Below are 19,208 nucleotides of genomic sequence, written 5' to 3'. Positions count from 1 at the left end.
GTCCCGAACCCTTCCAAATTAACGTTAGCACAGCAATGGCATCTTCAGAGCATCAGTGCCTGACTAAAGAGGCATGCTTTCTTCCATCCAATCCATCTCATCAGAATCAAGTGACAGAACATAGGTAAAAATGGAATCAGCCTGATGAGCCTACTAGGAAAACTAGAGCTTGAGGATTGCAAAGCAAATCCAACCAAGCATACCTGTGGATCTGAACTGTCAGTTCCCCTGGCCCATGTGCTACTGAATTCATTTGCAAATGCTAACACTGGACTTGACTGTCACAGGACTTCCTTTGACTTTGATACTAGGTTTTTTTTTTTGTTCATAGACAATTTTAAACATTTAATTTCAAAATAAAAAGTAACTAACCATATAAAGGTGATTCCCAGGAAAAACCTCATAACTTAGAAGTAGCATCAGACAAGACCTGTTTCCTAAGCAATCTGTCCATGAAAAGGGATGTACAAAAGTCCCTTACACTTGGGTCTTAAGTATTCTTCAGTGTCCACATGGGAAAGGCTGAACCTGAGAAAGTGGAGCCTCACGTGAGGTATTTAGGGCTAGGGTTCCCTCAAAAGTGACTGTAGTACTTTGGTGTCTTCCTGGATTTGTGGGTCCACAGACCTAAAGCAATGGGGTCAGTCAATCCAGGCTGGTGTCTAATGGGTCAGCCAATCCAGGCTGGTGTCTAATGGGCCAGCCAATCCAGGCTGGTGTCTAATACAGTGGCTCTGCATTACCTGACCATCTCAGTATTTGTAAGACTCACAAAGAACTGACAGACACCATTCTTTCTAGATTTACCTTGAAGAATTACTACTTTGGTGATCAACAATCTGAAATTAGTTCTGATTTTGCCTAAACAAATATTTAAGTGTATACTGAAAGAAAACAACATTTTACATGCACATATATACAAATTTCTGGGGATTTTTGTTTGTTTTTTGAGACAGGGTCTCTCTTTTATGTCTGTATAGATACAATTTCAATAGCTAAGTAGTTAGTAATGTGAGCTATAAGACACTTCGTTGGAGTGATTTTCTCATAAAGATAACATGAACTAATATAATAAACATGTATATTTTTCAGGATTAAAAGATTCTCAAGAATCCTTCCCTACATGGAATCTGGGAGCTTTGCCATACTAATTCTTTTTTTTAAATATGAAAAAATTAATTTATACTTTCATTCTAAAATTGATAAATACATTTGTTTGCATGTATGTATGTGTGTGTATGTGTATGTATGTATGTGTGTATCTATCTATCTGAAACTCAACTAGTCACTGCACAGAATCATTTTTCTATACTATCTTTCTATAGTTGGCAAGTTTAGTACTGGGATGGTTAATGGTAAAAATATTTAATACAATGGAATGTGTGCTATATGATATGGTCTATTTATTTAAATCAGAGTGTAGGAGCTGGAGAGATGTATATGCTCTTAACGCACTTGTTTTTCTCTCTGAGGACCTGGGTTCAGTTCCCAGCACCCACATGGCTGCTCACAAAAACCTGACTCCAGTTCCAGGAGATCCAGTATCCTCTTCTGACCTTCTCTGGTACCAGATACATGCACACATACACATGTTGCATATATGTGTGTGTGTGTCTGTGCGTGTGTGTACGTGTGTGTGTTAAAGTCTGGAATTTAGTTAACTACAATGCACCCAATTCATTTGTTAGTTTCTGACTCAAGCTCCCAGTGAGACACTGATAATGTCCTACACTCTTCTCAAGCTTGAGGCCCCTGGTCTCTGCTCTGCTCTTGGGTGTTTTGTCTGCAGGCATGGCTAAGGGTGGATAGAGATTGGGACTGAGAAGTGGTCCTCAGTTAAGAGCACTGGCTACTCTTGTAGAGGAGCTGGATTTGATGCCCAGAACCTACATGTGGCTCACAACCATTCATAACTAAAGTTCCAGAGGATTGACGATCTCCATTGGCACCTGGTACATATGTGCCATACACATATACATGTGGGAAAAACACTCACACACATAAAATAAAATAAATCTAAAGTTTTGTTTAAAATGATGACTAAAATTACAAAAGTTATGCTGCCCTGCTGCGCCACTTCCGAATTACTGTTGCATGCTCTTCGGCACATACACCACAGCAGCACAAATCTCAGAACTTAAGGCTGGCTGATGTAGTTTCAAGAGGAATATGGCCTACATGACACCTTTGAGGGGTTCACACTTGTGTTTAGTCTATGCTGCTGAAGTAATATTTACTATGTGCCTTTAAAAGTGAAATTGGAAAGTTGCTTTACTATTCCAAAATTCATAAAGAGTATAAGAAAAATTTCTTCTTACAATTTGTGTGGTGTGTGTGTGCATGTGTGTGTGTGTGTGTGTGTGTGCGTGTGTGTGTGTGTGTGTGTGTGTGTGTGTGTGTGTGTGTGTGTGTGTGTGTGTGTATGCCATGGAGGATGTATGGAAGTTAAATGAAAGCCTGCAGGAGTAAGTTCTTGCCTTTCACCCTGTGGGTCTTGGGATCAAACACCAATTGTCAGGTTTGGTGACAAGTACTGCTGAGCCATCTTGCTGAGCTCAGCAACTGATGTGCTTTAAATATGTATCTAGCACAGAATGAGGACAATAGTCCTACAAATCTGTTTCAGGATTAGTGATAGTCATATGTTGTGCAACAACACTGTAGTCAAAGACTGAATGCATATGTGAAGGTGGTTCCTCAAGACGATACTCAATCTAGAAAATTCCTACTGCCTGTGACACTGGAGTTAACATATTGCAGTCTCAGACATTTCACATTTGTGGTGACAACCTTATGAAGAGACCCAGCGCCCTGCCAGCATATACCGTGATGCTACATAGCATATACCATGATGCTACACAAAGCAGAGCTACTGATTTATATATTTGCTATCTGTGCTTCCCATGTTACTGTTGAACACGCCCCGTCACTTATCAAGCGTGTACTATTGAGTATCGTGCCATGCATGTTCTTCTGGGAACAGCTGCACACTCTCCATGTTCAGATGCCGCCCCACTGGGAATGTGTGAGTGCACTGCACAGTGTTTGCATAGCTGCAGGTTTCTCAGAATGCACCCCACTGTTGATGAAGCCATGCGTGCGTGGAGAAACAGGAAGACGGCGGCAAACCCATCTTTGTGGAGCCCTATGGAAGATACTAAAGGCTGGTGACTGACTAACGGCCTCCGAACAACTAGCCAAGAGCAAGGCAGAACGCACCTGAGTGAGGAAATGAATGGAAACTCTCCCCGGGAACCACAAAGAGACTTTCTTTCTTTTCCTTCTCAAAACGCGTGCTCATTTCTTCCCGAGTCGTCTCGTCATCTCCCCTGTCTTCCTGAAGCCTTTTCATCCTTTCCATTAAGGCTTCTAGCTCACCTAGTGAGTCCACAATCTGGAAGAACGTGACAATGTTGGTGTTAGGCACTGCAAAGTGCTGCAGGCAGCCTCCCCTCCCCCTCCCCTACAGTACATGCAGAGGGCAGGTATTTGGGCTGCAGCAGAGATGCTGGTCAAACGATGGGAGCTTTTGATTGGCAGGAATACTTTAACTGTGGCTAGGGTAGGCAGGTATATGACACAGATGAGTGACTGCCATGGGCTCGGCATGGGAGAAGAGGACCTTGGTGTCACGCTAATGGCTGTAGAGCTGCATTTTATACTGTAACAACATCCTAAATTTTATTGTTGCCAAACTCTGTGATCATCCTCACAACTTTTTGGTTGTACCCTTTCAATGGGCAAATTGGGTGATATGTGACTAACATTTCATTGAAGCTATTTAAAAATACTCTGAGTTTTTTATTAACTCCATAGCAATTATATGACATATATTTTCAGATGTATGAGTCTGCCTAGTTATAAATATAAAAAGATTATAGGTGGTATGTGTGTGTGTGTGTGTGTGTATGTGTGTGTGTGTGTGTGTGTTGAAATACAGAATTCTAGTGTTTGGTACATACTAAATTGTACTGTACTGAAAAATGATACACTTTCCTCAGCTGTCCAGGATCCTACAGACAGATGCAGCATTCTGAGATCTGCTGTGCATGGGTCTGATTTTAAAGGCCTGTGATAATGAATGTATCAATGCTCAGTTTTTGTTATTTATAATAATATCTCTTTGCTTACGGTGCCAGAAAGGTGTAGGAAATCCAAAGAAGGGTATAGACATCGTGTATGCTAAGAAATTAAGGCCAAGAAGTCCCCTGGACAGTGAAGATATTTAGAAGGACATTTAAGAAGAGAAAAATAAAGTCAGTTTAGTGATAAATTTCAGGTCTGATTTTTTACTGTCAGTGAAAAGGTGAACTCTGTAAATACGGGTGTGTGTTTAAAGAAGAAAACTTGGAGTCTTCCTGGTTGTAGTGTCTTCAACATTTACATGGAGATCACAAATGGGGTTGCCAGGAATCCCAGAGCAATACAACTTAAAAGTTCAGGTGTGGGTGGGCAAAGGTGTCATATATAAAGCCCGAAAGTTAAAAAAAAAAGTCAAAACTTAAGGTACTGATGAAACTTTCACAGTGCTAAAAGCATCCTATCTGGTCACAGTGAAAACTCGATAGATAATATCAATAAGGTTCCAAGAGAAATAGCTGAGAACAAACCCCAAAGTTGCTGCCCGCCAGGGATGCGTTCTCAATGCTGTTGTCATTAGCCAGATCACAGACACAAAAGCTGTTCACAGATATTAGTCTGAATCCATTGGAGACTCCTGGTTCTCTCTCAGGGTTGATGCCACTACCAAAAACAAAGCTGGCCAGAGCGTGATAGTGAGCCAGGAGGACCACGGCGTGCACTAGCTCAGGCAGCGACCAATTATTCTCTCCAGTTTTGACAAGTTTCTGAAATGAGATTGTTAGCCAAGGTCAACACAGAAGCCAGAGGAAGCCACAGACTCGCACACTCACTCGTAGTAATGCAAACTACAACTTCTTTTAAAATGCTTCACACATTAAAGATAGGTCTTTGGTCACATAATGTAATGTGCAGACTACCAAAGCCCCACAGCATAATTATGTGGTGGCATTGTCTATAATAAATACTCTATTATACAAGGACTCTTCTGCTTCTAAAGCACTTTAAAAACATCAGTAAGATGGTAAGAGAATCAAGAAACATTAAAGCTAGAAGGGACTTTGACAATTTCTGCCAACGCCATTCATTTTCAGGAGTTTTGGATACCCTGTCCCAAAAATTAATGTGAAAATCCAGTTTAATAGGGCAGCTGCTGATTTCCCTCTACATAGCATCTGGTAGAGACCCCCAAATCCATGCCACGGGACTGAATATGACCATACACTTAGAGTAAGAACTTATCACATGTCAGTACACTTTTTCACATGCTATTTTATTTGGCATGCATTTAGAGCCACAATTAAGCCATTGAAACAATGCCAATCTTGGCTAGCAACTTGACTGTATCTGAAGTCAACTACAAAGCAAGTCACTGTGCATTCTAGTGAGGGATTTTCTTGATTGGATTTCTTGAAGAAACACCCTAAAAATGGGCCAGGTCCTGACCTGTATAAAAGTAGAGGAAGCTAGCCTAGCAGTTCGAATGCATGCATGTTTTCTCTCTGCTCCTCAAGTGTGGATGTGCTAGCCGCTTCAAGCTCCTGGGTTCACTTCCCTGCCATGACTGATGGACTGCAACTTTGAATTGTAATTTACAACAAATCCTTTCTCTCATAGATTGCTTTCTGCAGGGTAACTTGCAAGGGTGAATTCCACCAATACTTCCCAGAGACTCCTTCCCATCAGTTCAATATTCATTCACACAAGTAATAATGTTCTTTTCTCTAATTAAAACAATAATCATCTTTTTTTGGCCACAGTCATAGACATATATTTGTTTGATCTTCAAATCTGGTATTTTGGCACGTTCATTTTTCATGAGGCTACACTGTTGTACTGACTTTAAAACACGGGTTCAATGGGGACGCACCTAACTACTTCATTTCTGCACAGGTATCAAATTGTTCCTTTTAATTTCTTCAGTTATTTGCTACTATGAATAGCTTCTTCATGCTACAGCTTCTTTCGAACCCTGAGATGGGTCCTCCTCCTCATCACTCGCCTCTGAAACATTGGCCTGTCCTGCCCTGTGCAAAGTCCTCCTTCCTCAGTCTAAAGACCTGGGTGGGTGACTCGTTCTTCACTCGACTTTTGCTTATTTCCTTCCTATCAATTCTCTGATGTAACTAAAACACTACAAAAACAGAACACAGACCTAGAACCATGCTGTTCTTCAGAGTCCAGAAGTTACCAAACTCTAATATTAAAAAAATAGAAACAGGGTGCTTGCTTTAAAAACTGGACAAATCACAAAGATGTGGTATAACAGCACAGTTGTCTAAAAGGCATTTCTATGTATTATGGGCACACTACATATGCATTTGTAAACAGGTGTCTGAGATGGAGGTGAAGGCCTCTCCGGGCTGGACCCTGCTGGGCAGCACTGGCTGACACAAGGAAGGAAGATATCTATTTTTTATCTGGCCAGTAATCCCCATACCAACTTTTTGATTTATAAAATCATTTCTTTATGGATCTTAAATAATGAAATGTTAAAACTAGCAAAGGATTCAGAACTCACAGATCTCCCTTCTTTATAGAATTTATTAACAAAAGGGCACATATCACTGACAGTAGCAGCCAGAAGCCAGGCATCCTTGATGCTGGTAGACTTGAATCTATCATCTCCTTAACAATGGAAGCCAACTTTCCTCACAGCCAGCCACCACAGCACAAGTTCAAGCCAATGAGTAATGCTTGAGGAGAATCAGTTTTTATTTGCACTTAAATGAAACCCACTGAATCTCTAATTATCTTTTCTATATGTAATACAACATCTCTTATTTCTCAAGTTGCTAACATACAGGTGTTTAAAATTAAGTCCTTATACATATGTGCATGTGTAATCAAAAAAGAGGCTATGGATATACTCTCAAGCTTCAAGTGTAACTCAGAGCCTGTATAGAGACACCCAATACCTGAATGTGCTCTTTCGTGATCAGCCAGGGCCGATGTGCCAGCAGCTTGTTAATTTCATTAAGATTTCTCAGTCGTCGTGGTACATATTCCAAGCCATTCAGCCACTCAGCAATCCCTCCAGTCTTTAAAAATTCATCCACATGCATGTTTATTAGGTAGGAACACTGGTGTCTGGCAGCAGCCTAAAACACAGAAAATGAGTTTCCTGAGAACAGTCACGAGCAGGTCTTTCCACAAGCAAATAATAATTTAGATGGAGCCAATATTATTTTTCACTCAGTAACTCTTTTATTACAAAATCCTCCTTCTTCAAAAATGTTTACCACACTGTTGTTGCAGATTTTTGCATCAACACATGAGGTGGATATGCAGTTTTCACACGAAGTCACCACCTTCTTTCTGTGTTTGGTACACACAGACCTGCAACTACTCTAGCTATTTTCAGGAAATGCACAGGCATGGTGCAATTTTGCTACGGGGAAGATACAGTATGTTCCATTTGAAATTCAGGAACTTCTTAGTAATGTGTATCCCACTCAGGTTCTTTCTGATTTGAGGACTTCCCTCATCCTCAGTGGGATAACTGAGTAGCAACATCTGACCTCAGGGACCTGCTCAGACACTGACCCTCTCCTTACCAGTCAATGTCAGCAGAGTGCTGTCAATAGGACATTCATGTAAGGTACCTTTGCCCTCGCTTCTATGGCTGCTGCTTGTATAACAGTGTTTTATTCTTTCCAGTCTCTGCATCTCTGCTGTCTTAGTGAGTGACCATTCTTAGTCTTCTGTCCGTCTTACCATCATTGAAAACTTGTTAAAATCACAGCTCATCAAGTTCACGTCAGAGAGCAGAGTGCTGCTTGGTGACACTCACCTCCCGAGTCCAGGAGCCTTTCCGCACATGGCGTCATGGGCTCATGTGCCCACTCTCTTCCCCAGTGGCTGGCCAAGTAGAGCACAACTTCTGCCTTCCTCCTTCTGCTCTAGAACCTCCATCACAGCCTCCTCCCCAGCCCTCTATTTGCAGATGACAAGGTCTACACTTGCAAGTGCTGTGATTCACTCTTAGACAGGTCTGTCACTAGTCTACACTTACAAGCGCTGTGATTCACTCTTAGACAGGTCTGTCACTAGTGACAACAGTACTTTTTTCCTACCCCACACCAGGGATTGTCTTCATGTATAAGATGACTAAGGAAAATGCCCACGATCAACTTATGCAAAAGAAGACCCCAAGAATAACAGCAAAACTATAGGGATTATTCTGGACTCAAGGGCCATCTTTAATCATAAGAAGCTAAATGTGAAAAATAACCACTGTAGGTTAAATGCTAAACACTTTAAGTGACTTAAAGCAACTCTGAATGTATTCAAGGGATATGGTATTCAAAAAGCCAGAGGTTTCTTCAGCTTTGTCCCATGTAACTATACTCAGCTTCACACACATGCAGTCACATGCACATAAACATACATACTTGCTTACACACACATACATATATGCATATGCACACATACACACATACACATGCACTCTCTCACATATACATACACACAAGCACAAATATACACACATACCCCTCTACACATACGGAGGCACAACCATATATGCAAACACTCACCCCACACAGTCACACACACACATCCCACACATGTAGTCACTCTCACACACTCACATACACACTAACCCACACCCCCAACACTCCCTCGCACCCCTCCCCCAAACACACACCTTAGAAGAGACACAGAGATGTGAAAGCTAGTCCCTGACACTAGGGATGACAGGAAGGAGGCACCTACCATGATGGCAATGTAGTGCCTATCTGGGAGGGGAAGGGGACCATCCATGCGCAGCATGTAGAACTGGCTCCTCAGGAAAGACTCCAGGTACTGCGTGTGCAAGCTCATCACCTGCGTGATGTTGTCCAGGCGACCAGACGTAGAGTACTCTTCCACAAGAAAGTTCGTTCGTGCGTCCACCGTGTTTGCTTGGACAACCTTACAACCAAGAAGCAGGGAATGTTGTGACTACCATGATGTAAAGACAGTTTTGGTTCACACGGACTCTGCCTCTACTGAGGAAATACATATTCATTTGATGCTAACAGACACTGAAATTATGCAGTTGCTCATACTAGAAACAGAAAGTTAAAAGGAGAAAGTACCATTCAGTTTTGGCTCTGGTACCACAATTTATTAAACAACAAATGGTAAGTTATCAAACATGAAACGTGCAGCTAGAAAGCTGAGGGAAGAAAGCTCCATCTGTCTTTGCAGGCAAACTCCAGAGCCTGCTTTCTGGCCATTGTCACACATGGAGTGAGGCAGAGCCAGCAGCATTTGGGCACATGAATTTGCAGCCTACTCTCATCAACTGACAAAGAAAATTAATTGCATTATTTTGGACAAATATCTGATTCTTTGTTGTTTTTGCTAGTCAGCATTTTTTTTCTCCAGATTTATTTTGGTAAAAAAAAAAATCAGATATAACCTTTCAAAAATTACATTAATGTTTAACATGCATTCAAATAACTTTCTTTTTTTTCCAGTTTAAATTTAGATAAGAAACGAGGTTGCTTCACAAGTCAGATCCAGGTCCCTCTCCCATTCCCTCCCCTCCTCCCGTGCCATCCCCCAACCCTCCCCCCCCCGTTATCCCCTCATTCCCCCAGGGAGGGTGAGGCCCTCCATGGGGGTGTCCATAGTCTGTCATTTCATATAGGGCAGGGCCTAGACCCTTCCCCAAGAGTTCAGGGTGAGAGTGCACCTCACATTGTTCTATGGGAGTCCAAAGTCCGTGTGTATACTTGGGATGGGTACTGATCTGCTGCCCAAGGCTCAATAGGTTCCCTAGGCCTCCTCATTGACACCCAAATTCAGGGGGGTTTAAAAGCTTTATGAAATCTTGTTTTAGAGACACAGGAATATATGATGACTTGTGGAAAATACTAGTTGAAAGTGGACACTAGACCCTGTCATTGCTAGTTTAAGCCTATCATAGTAATTACTAAAAACAAGGCATGAAAACTGAATTTACCCCACCACTGTCTTAGCTCTCATTGTGTTTTAGAGCTATACTTGTAGATGTAAGATGAACATGATTCTCACTTTAGAGGTTAGGAAGAGATTCTGGAATGAATTCAACCTTGTGCTCTAGTTAACAGAAAAGTGGTCTGACTAGATCCTGTGAAATCCAAACCGATAGTCCTTGAAAGACTCATACTATGGTCAGAAAACTGCTGTTATGTGAGGTTTTGTCCTGGCTGGTCCTATTGCCCTTCTCAGCCCCAAAGAAGCACATGGATGCTATGTTAGTTATAAACTGTTGGCTGGTGACTAGCTCTGTCTTAATTATTAACCCATTTCTATCAATCTATGTATTGCCATGAGGCTGTGGCTTACCTGGTAATGCCCTGGCATGTTGTTACGCCTTCGGCAGCATTGAGAAGAGTCAAGGCTCATTCTGCCTACCTTTCCCAGAATTCTCCTTCTCTGGTAGTCTCACCTATCCTTCCTGCCTGGCCACCAGCCACACAGTGATTTATTCATCAACCCACAAGAGAAACATATACACAAAAGGACAACCCCATCAAACTGCTCTATTCAGAGCTGGCTTCACAGTTCCTTTTACCCCTGGGGAGATATACATTATACCAAGGGACTGTTTATGGATAAGGACTTAATCGTAACTGTAGCATATGTGAAAGTGAAGCTGTGAAGAAATGCTAGTTACACTGGCATAAATACAAAAGGCAACTTCACCTCAGCGCATTATGGAAACCTGGGTACTCTCACTTTCCATTTCCCTGTTCGGTAGACTGGAGGGACTGAGCTAATAGCTAAAAAACAGTACGATCCAAACCCAAATATAATCAGGGCTAGAATATTTTACTATTTTTGTTTGCTTTCTCTACAAGTCTCTAGTTCTCACAGGAGGTTCACAATGCATCACTAGATTCATATGCTGCAACAGATCCTAACAATGCTTCGGGAGGTCACTCGTATGTGTTAGGCCACCATCCCACAGGCAACCAGGTGCAGGCACAGCAGTGCCTCTCGTACATGAAGCTGCCACCTCTGAGCTCTGGAGGTGTACTATTGTTTTGATTCAATGAGAAGGCCATTAAAGCAGGACAGGAGAGTGAAGTAAAAAGGCATCTATGCACAGTCAGGGAGCAGCAGCTATGAGACAACCACATCCATGTGCACGGGGCACTCGGTAAGCAGACATGGAAGCCCTTAGCAGTGTTTCTCAGCTTAACGAGGGTCAAGAGGCATCACAAAGACTCTGAACCTCACTGTCATCATCCACAAAGATATCTACCAACAAAATAGGCACAAACCTTACTCTATCACTGACAATCTCTCTGCCTTGCACTTACCATCTCGTTAACAAGCCCTCACCAAAGACACACAATTGTTGGACAGTCTGTGACATCCTGTCAGTCAAACTTGTAAATGAGAAGAAAGAGTAACTACCAGGAATGGAGGCATTGCCTGTCTTTTAAAGGTAGCTGGACACTCATATTTCATTTCAAAATATCTTTTTATCCCAATTGCACAATACAAGTACTGTGAAATGATGGTATCTTCAAACCTGAAAACCTTCAGACTTTCTTAGTGAATATGAAAAAAATGACTCCACATTTTTCTGACATGAATAACACATTAAAAAGCAAAACACATCTACTTTTGCAAGAAAAAATGGATGTGGTTTTAGAGTTAGTTTCAGACTAGACAATGTATTAAACACAAATGAACTTACTTCCTTCTCTGGGATAAAGGCACTTGGTCCTCTTGTTAGGGGTTGAGACACTCTAATTCTTTTATCCTGTTTGTAAAAGAAAAGTTCAATGTGTTATGAACTTCCCAGACAATTTGATTGGTGGACATTTACAGTCAATGTACTAGAATAAATAAGCAAGTCAACAGAATTATGTAACCCCAAAGGAGTTTGGGTCCAGGACAAAGAAAATCCAGAGCAGTGCTGGCTGTATGGATGTGAGATAAAGGGACAGACATCTACCACAGTCATCACACTTTGCCTACAGTTTACACGATTGAAAACCATTGACTTGCACAATAAATTCATACCTGTTAGTACACTGCTATAGTAGGACATTGTTGAAGATTATTAACATTTTTGTTCTCACTTAAGTCTCTGTGTATAAATCATGCAGATTCTAAAGAGATTGCTTCCTTTTCCATGGGCAAGCTTAAGTGCAGAGAACAAGGAGGCCCCTTGAATACCTTAGCCAGGGGAAGACTGGAGGGAAACAGTCACTTGATTTCCTATGATAAAGGTAACTCTGAACTGAGAATCAGCCTTTTGTGGTTTCTCAAAAAATTGGGACTCAATTTACCTCAAGACCCAGCAATTCCACTTTTGGGCATATACCCAAAGGATGCACACTCATACCATGTCTGTTCAACTATGTTCATAGCAGACCCTCAACTGAAGAGTGGACAAAGAAAATGTGATATATTCACATAATGGAGAAAAAAAAACAATGACATCTTAAAATTTGCAGACAAATAAATGGAACTAGAAAAAAAGCCATCCTGAGTAAGGTAACCCAGACCCAGAAAGACAAATACAGTATGTACTCACTAATAAGTGGATATCAGATGTAAAGTAGGGGATAATCAGCTTATAGTCCATGACCCTAGAGAATCTAGGTAACAAGGACGACCCTAAGAGAGGCATACATGGATCCCCTGGGAAGGGGAAATAGACAAGATCTCCTGAGCAAATTGGGAGCGGGGTAGGGAAGAGGAGGGGAGAGGAGAACAGGAGGGAATGGGATGGTTGAGATGGGTTAGAACAGAGAGGGAAAGCAAGGAAAGAGACATCTTGATTAAGGGAGTCTTTATGAGGCTATCGAGAGACCTGACACTAGGGAAATTCCCAGGAATTCACAAGGATGACCCCCCCCAAGCTAAGACCCATAGCATCAGTGGAGAGAGTGCTTGAACTGGCCTCCCCCTGTAATTAGACTGATGAATAACTGTGTTATCATTATAGAACCTTCATCCAGAAACTGATGGAAGCAGAAATCCACAGCTAAGCACTGGGCTGAGCTCCCAGAGTGCAGTTGAAGAGAGGGAGGAGTAATAATATGAGCAAAGGGGTCAAGACCAGTTTGGGGATACCCACAGAAACAGCTGACCTGAGCTAGTGGGAGCTCAGTGACTCTGGACTGACAGTGGGGGAACTTGCATAGGACCAAACTAGACCCTCTGAATACGGATGACAGTTGTGTGGCTTGGGCAGTCTATGGGGTCACTTTCAGTAGGACAAGGATTTATCCCCCATGCTTGAACTGACTTTTTAGAGTCCCTTCTCTTTGGAGGGATACTTTGCTCAGCCCAGATATAATGGGGAGGGCCTTGGTCCTGTCTCAAAGTAAGGCCAGAGTTAACTGACTCCCCATTCGAAGCCTTACCCTCTCTGAGGAGTGGATGAAGGGTGGGGCAGGGGAGAAAGAGGGAGTAACAGGAGGAGCGGAGGGAGAGGGAACTGGGATTGGTATGTAAAATGAGAAAAGATTGTTTTTAAAATAAAAAGATGACAAAAATAAACTTCAGAAATACTACATCATGATGTAAAAAGTAAGTCAGTAGCTCATCTGAAAATAACAAAGCCTCTTCTAAATGAGCTTACGCTAAGACACAGACAATACAATGGAAGCTGACTGGTAGTCCATGGGTAGACACCTGGGTATAAACATTCTGTCCAAACTGAAATAAGGCTAATTAGCATACATTAACAATTCCTCAGGACTATACAGTAGAATTATATGAACATGATGCAATCAGAGAGCCAGGAGAAACAAGATGTCACTCAAATGCAGATGCGAGAGGAAACAAAAGAAAAGCCCCGGTGGGTATCAACAGAGAAACCAGTGGCGTTGCTATGGATTTCTGGAAAAAAAAGTAAAGCTTAGACATGGTCATTTATATTCTTTCTCTCCCTTCCTCCCTCCCCTTGTTAGTGGGCAACGTTAGTTGTTTTTGTCCCTTACAAATCAAATAGCCTACCAAACACAAAATAGTTATTTAAATACTTTAAGTTCCTTACTTCATTAGAAAGCAGTTTTAAAACAAATTGGCAAAAGTAGGCAATTGGGTATTCCAATGATTCTTTGAGAGACTAATTGGATATTGTGATAGACCACCCCAACCCTTCTGAGCTTGGCACACACTCTCCATCAACTGTCAGTGCTCTAGTTAAATGTATACATCACATGACAACTTTAAGCTGTTTAAGTTTCCAAACAAGTGACACATCTAGATTACAAAGCAATGACATAACTCCCAATCAATTGCTCAAGTACACTGGAAGATGGCACATGATTTGGATTAATTCAGAATTTCTCATATTGATATTTCTTGTCTACACTGACTAACATCTAATTTGTCTAGAAAAAGAATTCAAAATGGAAGATATATGAAAATGATACCTCTTTGAGACTAGCCTAGGCTATACAGTCATCTTGTCTCTAGAAACATGAAAGAAAGAAAGAAAGAAAGAAGGAAAGAAAGGAAGAAAAAAGAAAGAAAGAAAGAAAGAGAACCAATACACTCCACTGTCTATAGAGTTTAATGAACTAGTATGGGAAAAGCAACTTCCTGAATAACTAATCATTTAAAATAAGCAAAGCATCTAAAAAGCTGATAAAAGAGGGGAATCAAGCTTGAAGAGAAAAAAATGTAAGTATGGAGATAAATGAACATGATAAAACTAGAAAATACACACAATCCATAAAAGTTTAGAGAAATGCGGGGCAGGAAAATGCACACACTCTTTCATGTACACAAGGAGTTTCTGGAAACAGAATGAGGTACCACTGTTATAATTTATTTACAAAAAACCACATTTATAGTTTGAACCTGTTACTTTGCTTACAAAAGTACTTTCTGGAGCAGGCAGCATTTAAATATGGAATGTGTTTTCATTATAAGGTAACTACAGGCTCCTGCATGCAGATAAATGCAGAGTCATTTTAACCCACTACTGAGAAGGCACACATACACAAAGCTAAGTATGCCATCTGCCTCACAGTGGCAGGCACACACAGTGTAGCAACCATCATCCACCTCGCTGTTCCAACTTCAGGGTGTGCACTTCACTCACGAGTAATGCTGGTAGGAGCATCCTTATAGCAAGAGACCTGTGGCATAGTTTAGCATAGGTTTTGCTACAAGAAGACTTCCTGGGGTTTAGATTACAGTTAAGCTTAGAAGAGTTGCATACGACTACAGAAAAGCAAAAATGCCCATTTTCATCACCTGGGAAAATGTCTACACAATATACTGATTTCAAAAGTAGAAATATACTTGGGTTAATTTACTGTATGCTTCTGTGAGTACCAAGTTAATAAATAGAGTTGAGGATCAGATCTGTGTTTGCAATGTCATTCTGGGGCTGACACTGCATCTGGGCCATCAGAGGAAAATGGCAGAACTCTGGAGAGAGTCCACGAAAAAGGTAGTTGCAGCCTTACCTGAGGCACTGTCTTTCCAGAACACTGAAGGAAGAGCTAACCCGTTTTTGCTCTTTTCTCAGATGCACCCCTCTCTCTCTCTCTCTCTCTCTCTCTCTCTCTCTCTCTCTCTCTCTCTCTCTCTCTCTCTCTCTCTCTCTCTCTCTCTCCCCATATATACATATATATAGCTGTTACACATATTTAGTATGTAATATTGTGTATACATGAAAATATACCTACATTGATATGTGTACTATATGTATATGCATGGTTTTGTTTGAGACAGGTCTTGTCATGTAGCTCTGGCTGGCCTGGAATCTAACAGTGCAGACCAGGCTGGACCTGTAGCAATCTTCTAGACCTTGCCTCCTTTAGGATTACAAGATTGAATCATCACACCCTCCCTCAGTTACACTGTTTAACTGGTACCACTTTTGAAATCACCCTGTCCTGCTTCTCCATGGGACAGCCTTTCTGGTGTTTCTCTGCTGCATCAAAGGCTGTTGTATACATTTCTAAAAGGCTGAAACCCTGTTTAAAAAAATGGTCAAGGCAGATCCTCAATTACACTCTAGGCTCATTTTACTCTTAAAAAAATTCTACCAGCCATTTTTATCTGTATATTTTAAGGTCAGATCAAACATAAGAGAAAGGAAAACCCAAAATGACCAAGAGACTTGCTTTAGACTATACACTAGAGTTCTAGCCAGCCTTTCGCCCTTCCTCGGTTTTTTCCTGGGTGTCTAAAATATCGAAGGACCTGCTTCCTACTTCATTCTTTCTGCTAATCATTCTAAAAGTCTAGCCTTGGATGCCCATACGATAGACACTGGTTACATTCGGCTAAAGTGAAGTATGTCTAAAGCAGTTTCCATCTATGCTGGTCACACTTCTGGTGCTTGACAGACACGTCTGACAAGCCGCTAGGCTGGCAGTTGTGGCACCACTGCTGGGGAGTAGACAGTGCTATTCTCCTCACTCTCCTCCCCTCTGTGTGCTGAACACAACTGCCCCTCTTTTGAAAACTCACCCCACAAGGAATCCACCTCTAGCCAGCATGTAATACCAAACTGTGAGTGACCAGCAGAGCAATGGCAGCTCTGTGAGCGTCTGAGTCCTGAGAAACTGAAACTCTAAACCCATTCAGCACAGCTGAGCTACCATCCTACTGCCAGACTCAGAAGCCAACTGCACCTGAGGGCCTTCTCAGAACCTCTCAGGTGACCCTCCTCTCAGCTCTGCCCTCACTCAGCTTCCGCAGGAGCCTCATGGCCCGCCAGGACACCTTTTCTACACACCCCTTGCATTTCTTTCTCCACAGAGAATCACTCTCTCAAGTGAATATCCTCTTCCATGGCTTTCATTGTCACACAACAAAATCCAACCACAGCCTGTAATACTGGAGGATGGGGGAGCCTAGTGACAAGGGTTTTAAAGGAAAAGGAACAAAAGATGTCCATCACAGTAGCCACTGCCCACACAGGCTGCTGGACTTTAAGTTCAATCAGATTAAGTTACAGATTTGAAGCCTCAACTGCCTATCTGCATACCTAGGATTCAAAAGCAAAATGGCAAGAGGGTTCCAAGCCATGTGATTCTAGACCATTCCATCATCACCAAAAGTTCTGAGGTACAGTAAGGCAAGACTTCACATCATTGACCTGATTTTGGGGCAAGAAAAAGGTGGGAAATGACTGTTTCACAGGATTGAACCCAGCACATGTATAAGCAGAGGGAGAAAAACAAGATGGAGGAAAATATAAAAGCAAGAAATTAGCTAGATAGAAAAACTGGAAGACACCATTTATCAGTCTTCATTTGTTAACAACTTTGAAACCACTAAAAACGAATAGAAATTATCTATAATGCTGATTCCAGTGTTGGAAAACAAAAAGAAGCATAGGGGTATATTATTGCACAAAACAATAAGAATCTAATTTGTGGCTTGTTTTCACACATTTTAGACAACAGTCAAAATGTGCTTATTTTATCTACAAGACTCGATCACTTCAATCAAGAAAGAAGTGGCCACAAAACAGGGCCTATATTTGTGCCTGCCAGTCCCACACGCTCTGAGGGGCTTTTCCAGGGCTGCCATCTCAACGGCGCCAGCAGGTATGGTCCCTTCTGAACAGTGCAAGCAGAGAGGGTCTACTCCACAGAAATCAGCAGAAATTATGCCTGTTATGCAATTACCTGCTGGCAAACAAACCCTTGAAAGGATAAAGTTGAGATATATTTAGATTAGTTATTTTGATACTTAAGAGTTAAGCACTTTACTAGATCATCTTATATAAATTAATCCCAATAGAAAATTAAGACACTTGCAAGTTAGGCACCCCGAAAATCATGAGCCTTCAAAATTAATCAGCAAACTACTTGCCCCTAAAAGGCTGACTGCCAATGAGATTTAATTGTTATATTCTAAGCTGCTAAAAGATTTAAGTTATTAAACTTAATTTTTACTTATCTTTTCTTGAGTTTGTATCACTAAAAATGCAAAAACAAAACTTGTATCAACTCACATAAGGCTGTTCCTGCACTTAACTCCACAGAGAATATGAACAGCAGCATGTGTGATTAATTTTATAAAGACAACGCATGTCTTTATAACTACAATCTGCTTAATGTATAAAACCGTTCTGGCAAAGTGAAAGCTAACTCCACAACTTTTAAAGATGATAGGCTCAGAAGAGAGTTCAACAGTTTCACCATTTCTAATATCCAACAACAACAAGAAAAGCATCTTAATGACTACAGTGCCCTAAACAAACTTTCCTGTGAATATAAGAGATCTGATTGTTCTTGATGAGGTGAGCAGTGTATATCAGTTGTTGTCTGTCCTCGCACCGACTACAAATGCTCCATGCCAGCCGGGTCACTGAAGAAAGACCAGGGCTAGACCACAGGCACGATGCCTCTACTTGGTTCCTTAGTAGGTATTGCAGCTTTATGACTTTTGCAGATACTAATGACATTGTATATTTCAAAAGGAATGGTCATATAGATAGAAACATAGAGAAACTGCTTTAATAACTCAATCCAGGGCTAGAGAGATGACTTAGCAGTTAAAGCACTTGGCATAAAAATGTCATTCCCTACTTCCAGTGTGAAACTGTTCCTACTATTTTGAGAAGAAAAATATAATAGACTTTAAAAAAAGTAATACCTCTCCCGGGTTTGATTAAAATATGTATTTCTATTTGCAATACTATAATGTCTGATAATTACAGTCACTTAGTGAGAAAGATCTGGCATGAGGATAGCAACAGCATAAGAATCTTTTATACATGACCTTTTATATATGTTTCAGGGAAGTGCAGAACATCAGGAGCTGGCCTGGACACTGTACTGTGTGGAAGTTCACACACATCCTAAAGAGCATCCAAGCTCCCCTCATTATGAGAATGCCACCATGTTCTAGAAAATCTTGTAAGCCTACCAACTGCACCTGAGCTACAGAAGCTGTGGCAGTTTGAATAAGAATGGCCCTCAAGGATCATGCATTTGAATGAGTTGCCATGGTCATGGTGTTTCTTCACAGCAATAGAACACTGACTAAGACAGAAGTTGGTACCAGGGCCCAGGGTATTGTTGTGATAGCCAGACCATACTGCTTCAGAATGTAGACTTTGGGACTTTGGATTAGGAAAGCAGTTGAATGCTTTAAGCACGCTTAATGGGCCATACTAGTAGAACCATGGAAGACAGTACTGAGGACAA

General features: G+C 41.3%; 1 protein-coding gene across 1 annotated transcript in view; it reads right to left on the bottom strand.

Moving 5' to 3' along the window:
* The window catches only part of Sesn3 (sestrin 3), a 56,776-nt gene that overhangs the window by 13,685 nt on the left and 23,883 nt on the right, over window positions 1-19,208 (bottom strand). Inside the window, exons 2-6 of the mRNA XM_005084022.4 lie at window positions 11,762-11,827; window positions 8,797-8,994; window positions 6,999-7,181; window positions 4,611-4,847; window positions 3,220-3,394 (exon numbers count right to left, since the gene is read on the bottom strand). Coding sequence (XP_005084079.1) covers window positions 3,220-3,394; window positions 4,611-4,847; window positions 6,999-7,181; window positions 8,797-8,994; window positions 11,762-11,827 — 859 coding nt within the window. The remainder of the gene's footprint in view (window positions 1-3,219; window positions 3,395-4,610; window positions 4,848-6,998; window positions 7,182-8,796; window positions 8,995-11,761; window positions 11,828-19,208) is intronic.

This window comes from Mesocricetus auratus, unplaced genomic scaffold (assembly GCF_017639785.1).
Source record: "Mesocricetus auratus isolate SY011 unplaced genomic scaffold, BCM_Maur_2.0 Super-Scaffold_100044, whole genome shotgun sequence".
NCBI lineage: Eukaryota > Metazoa > Chordata > Mammalia > Rodentia > Cricetidae > Mesocricetus > Mesocricetus auratus.
The sequence above is the reverse complement of the archived record's forward strand: the minus strand, read 5'-3'. Positions and strand labels throughout refer to the sequence as shown.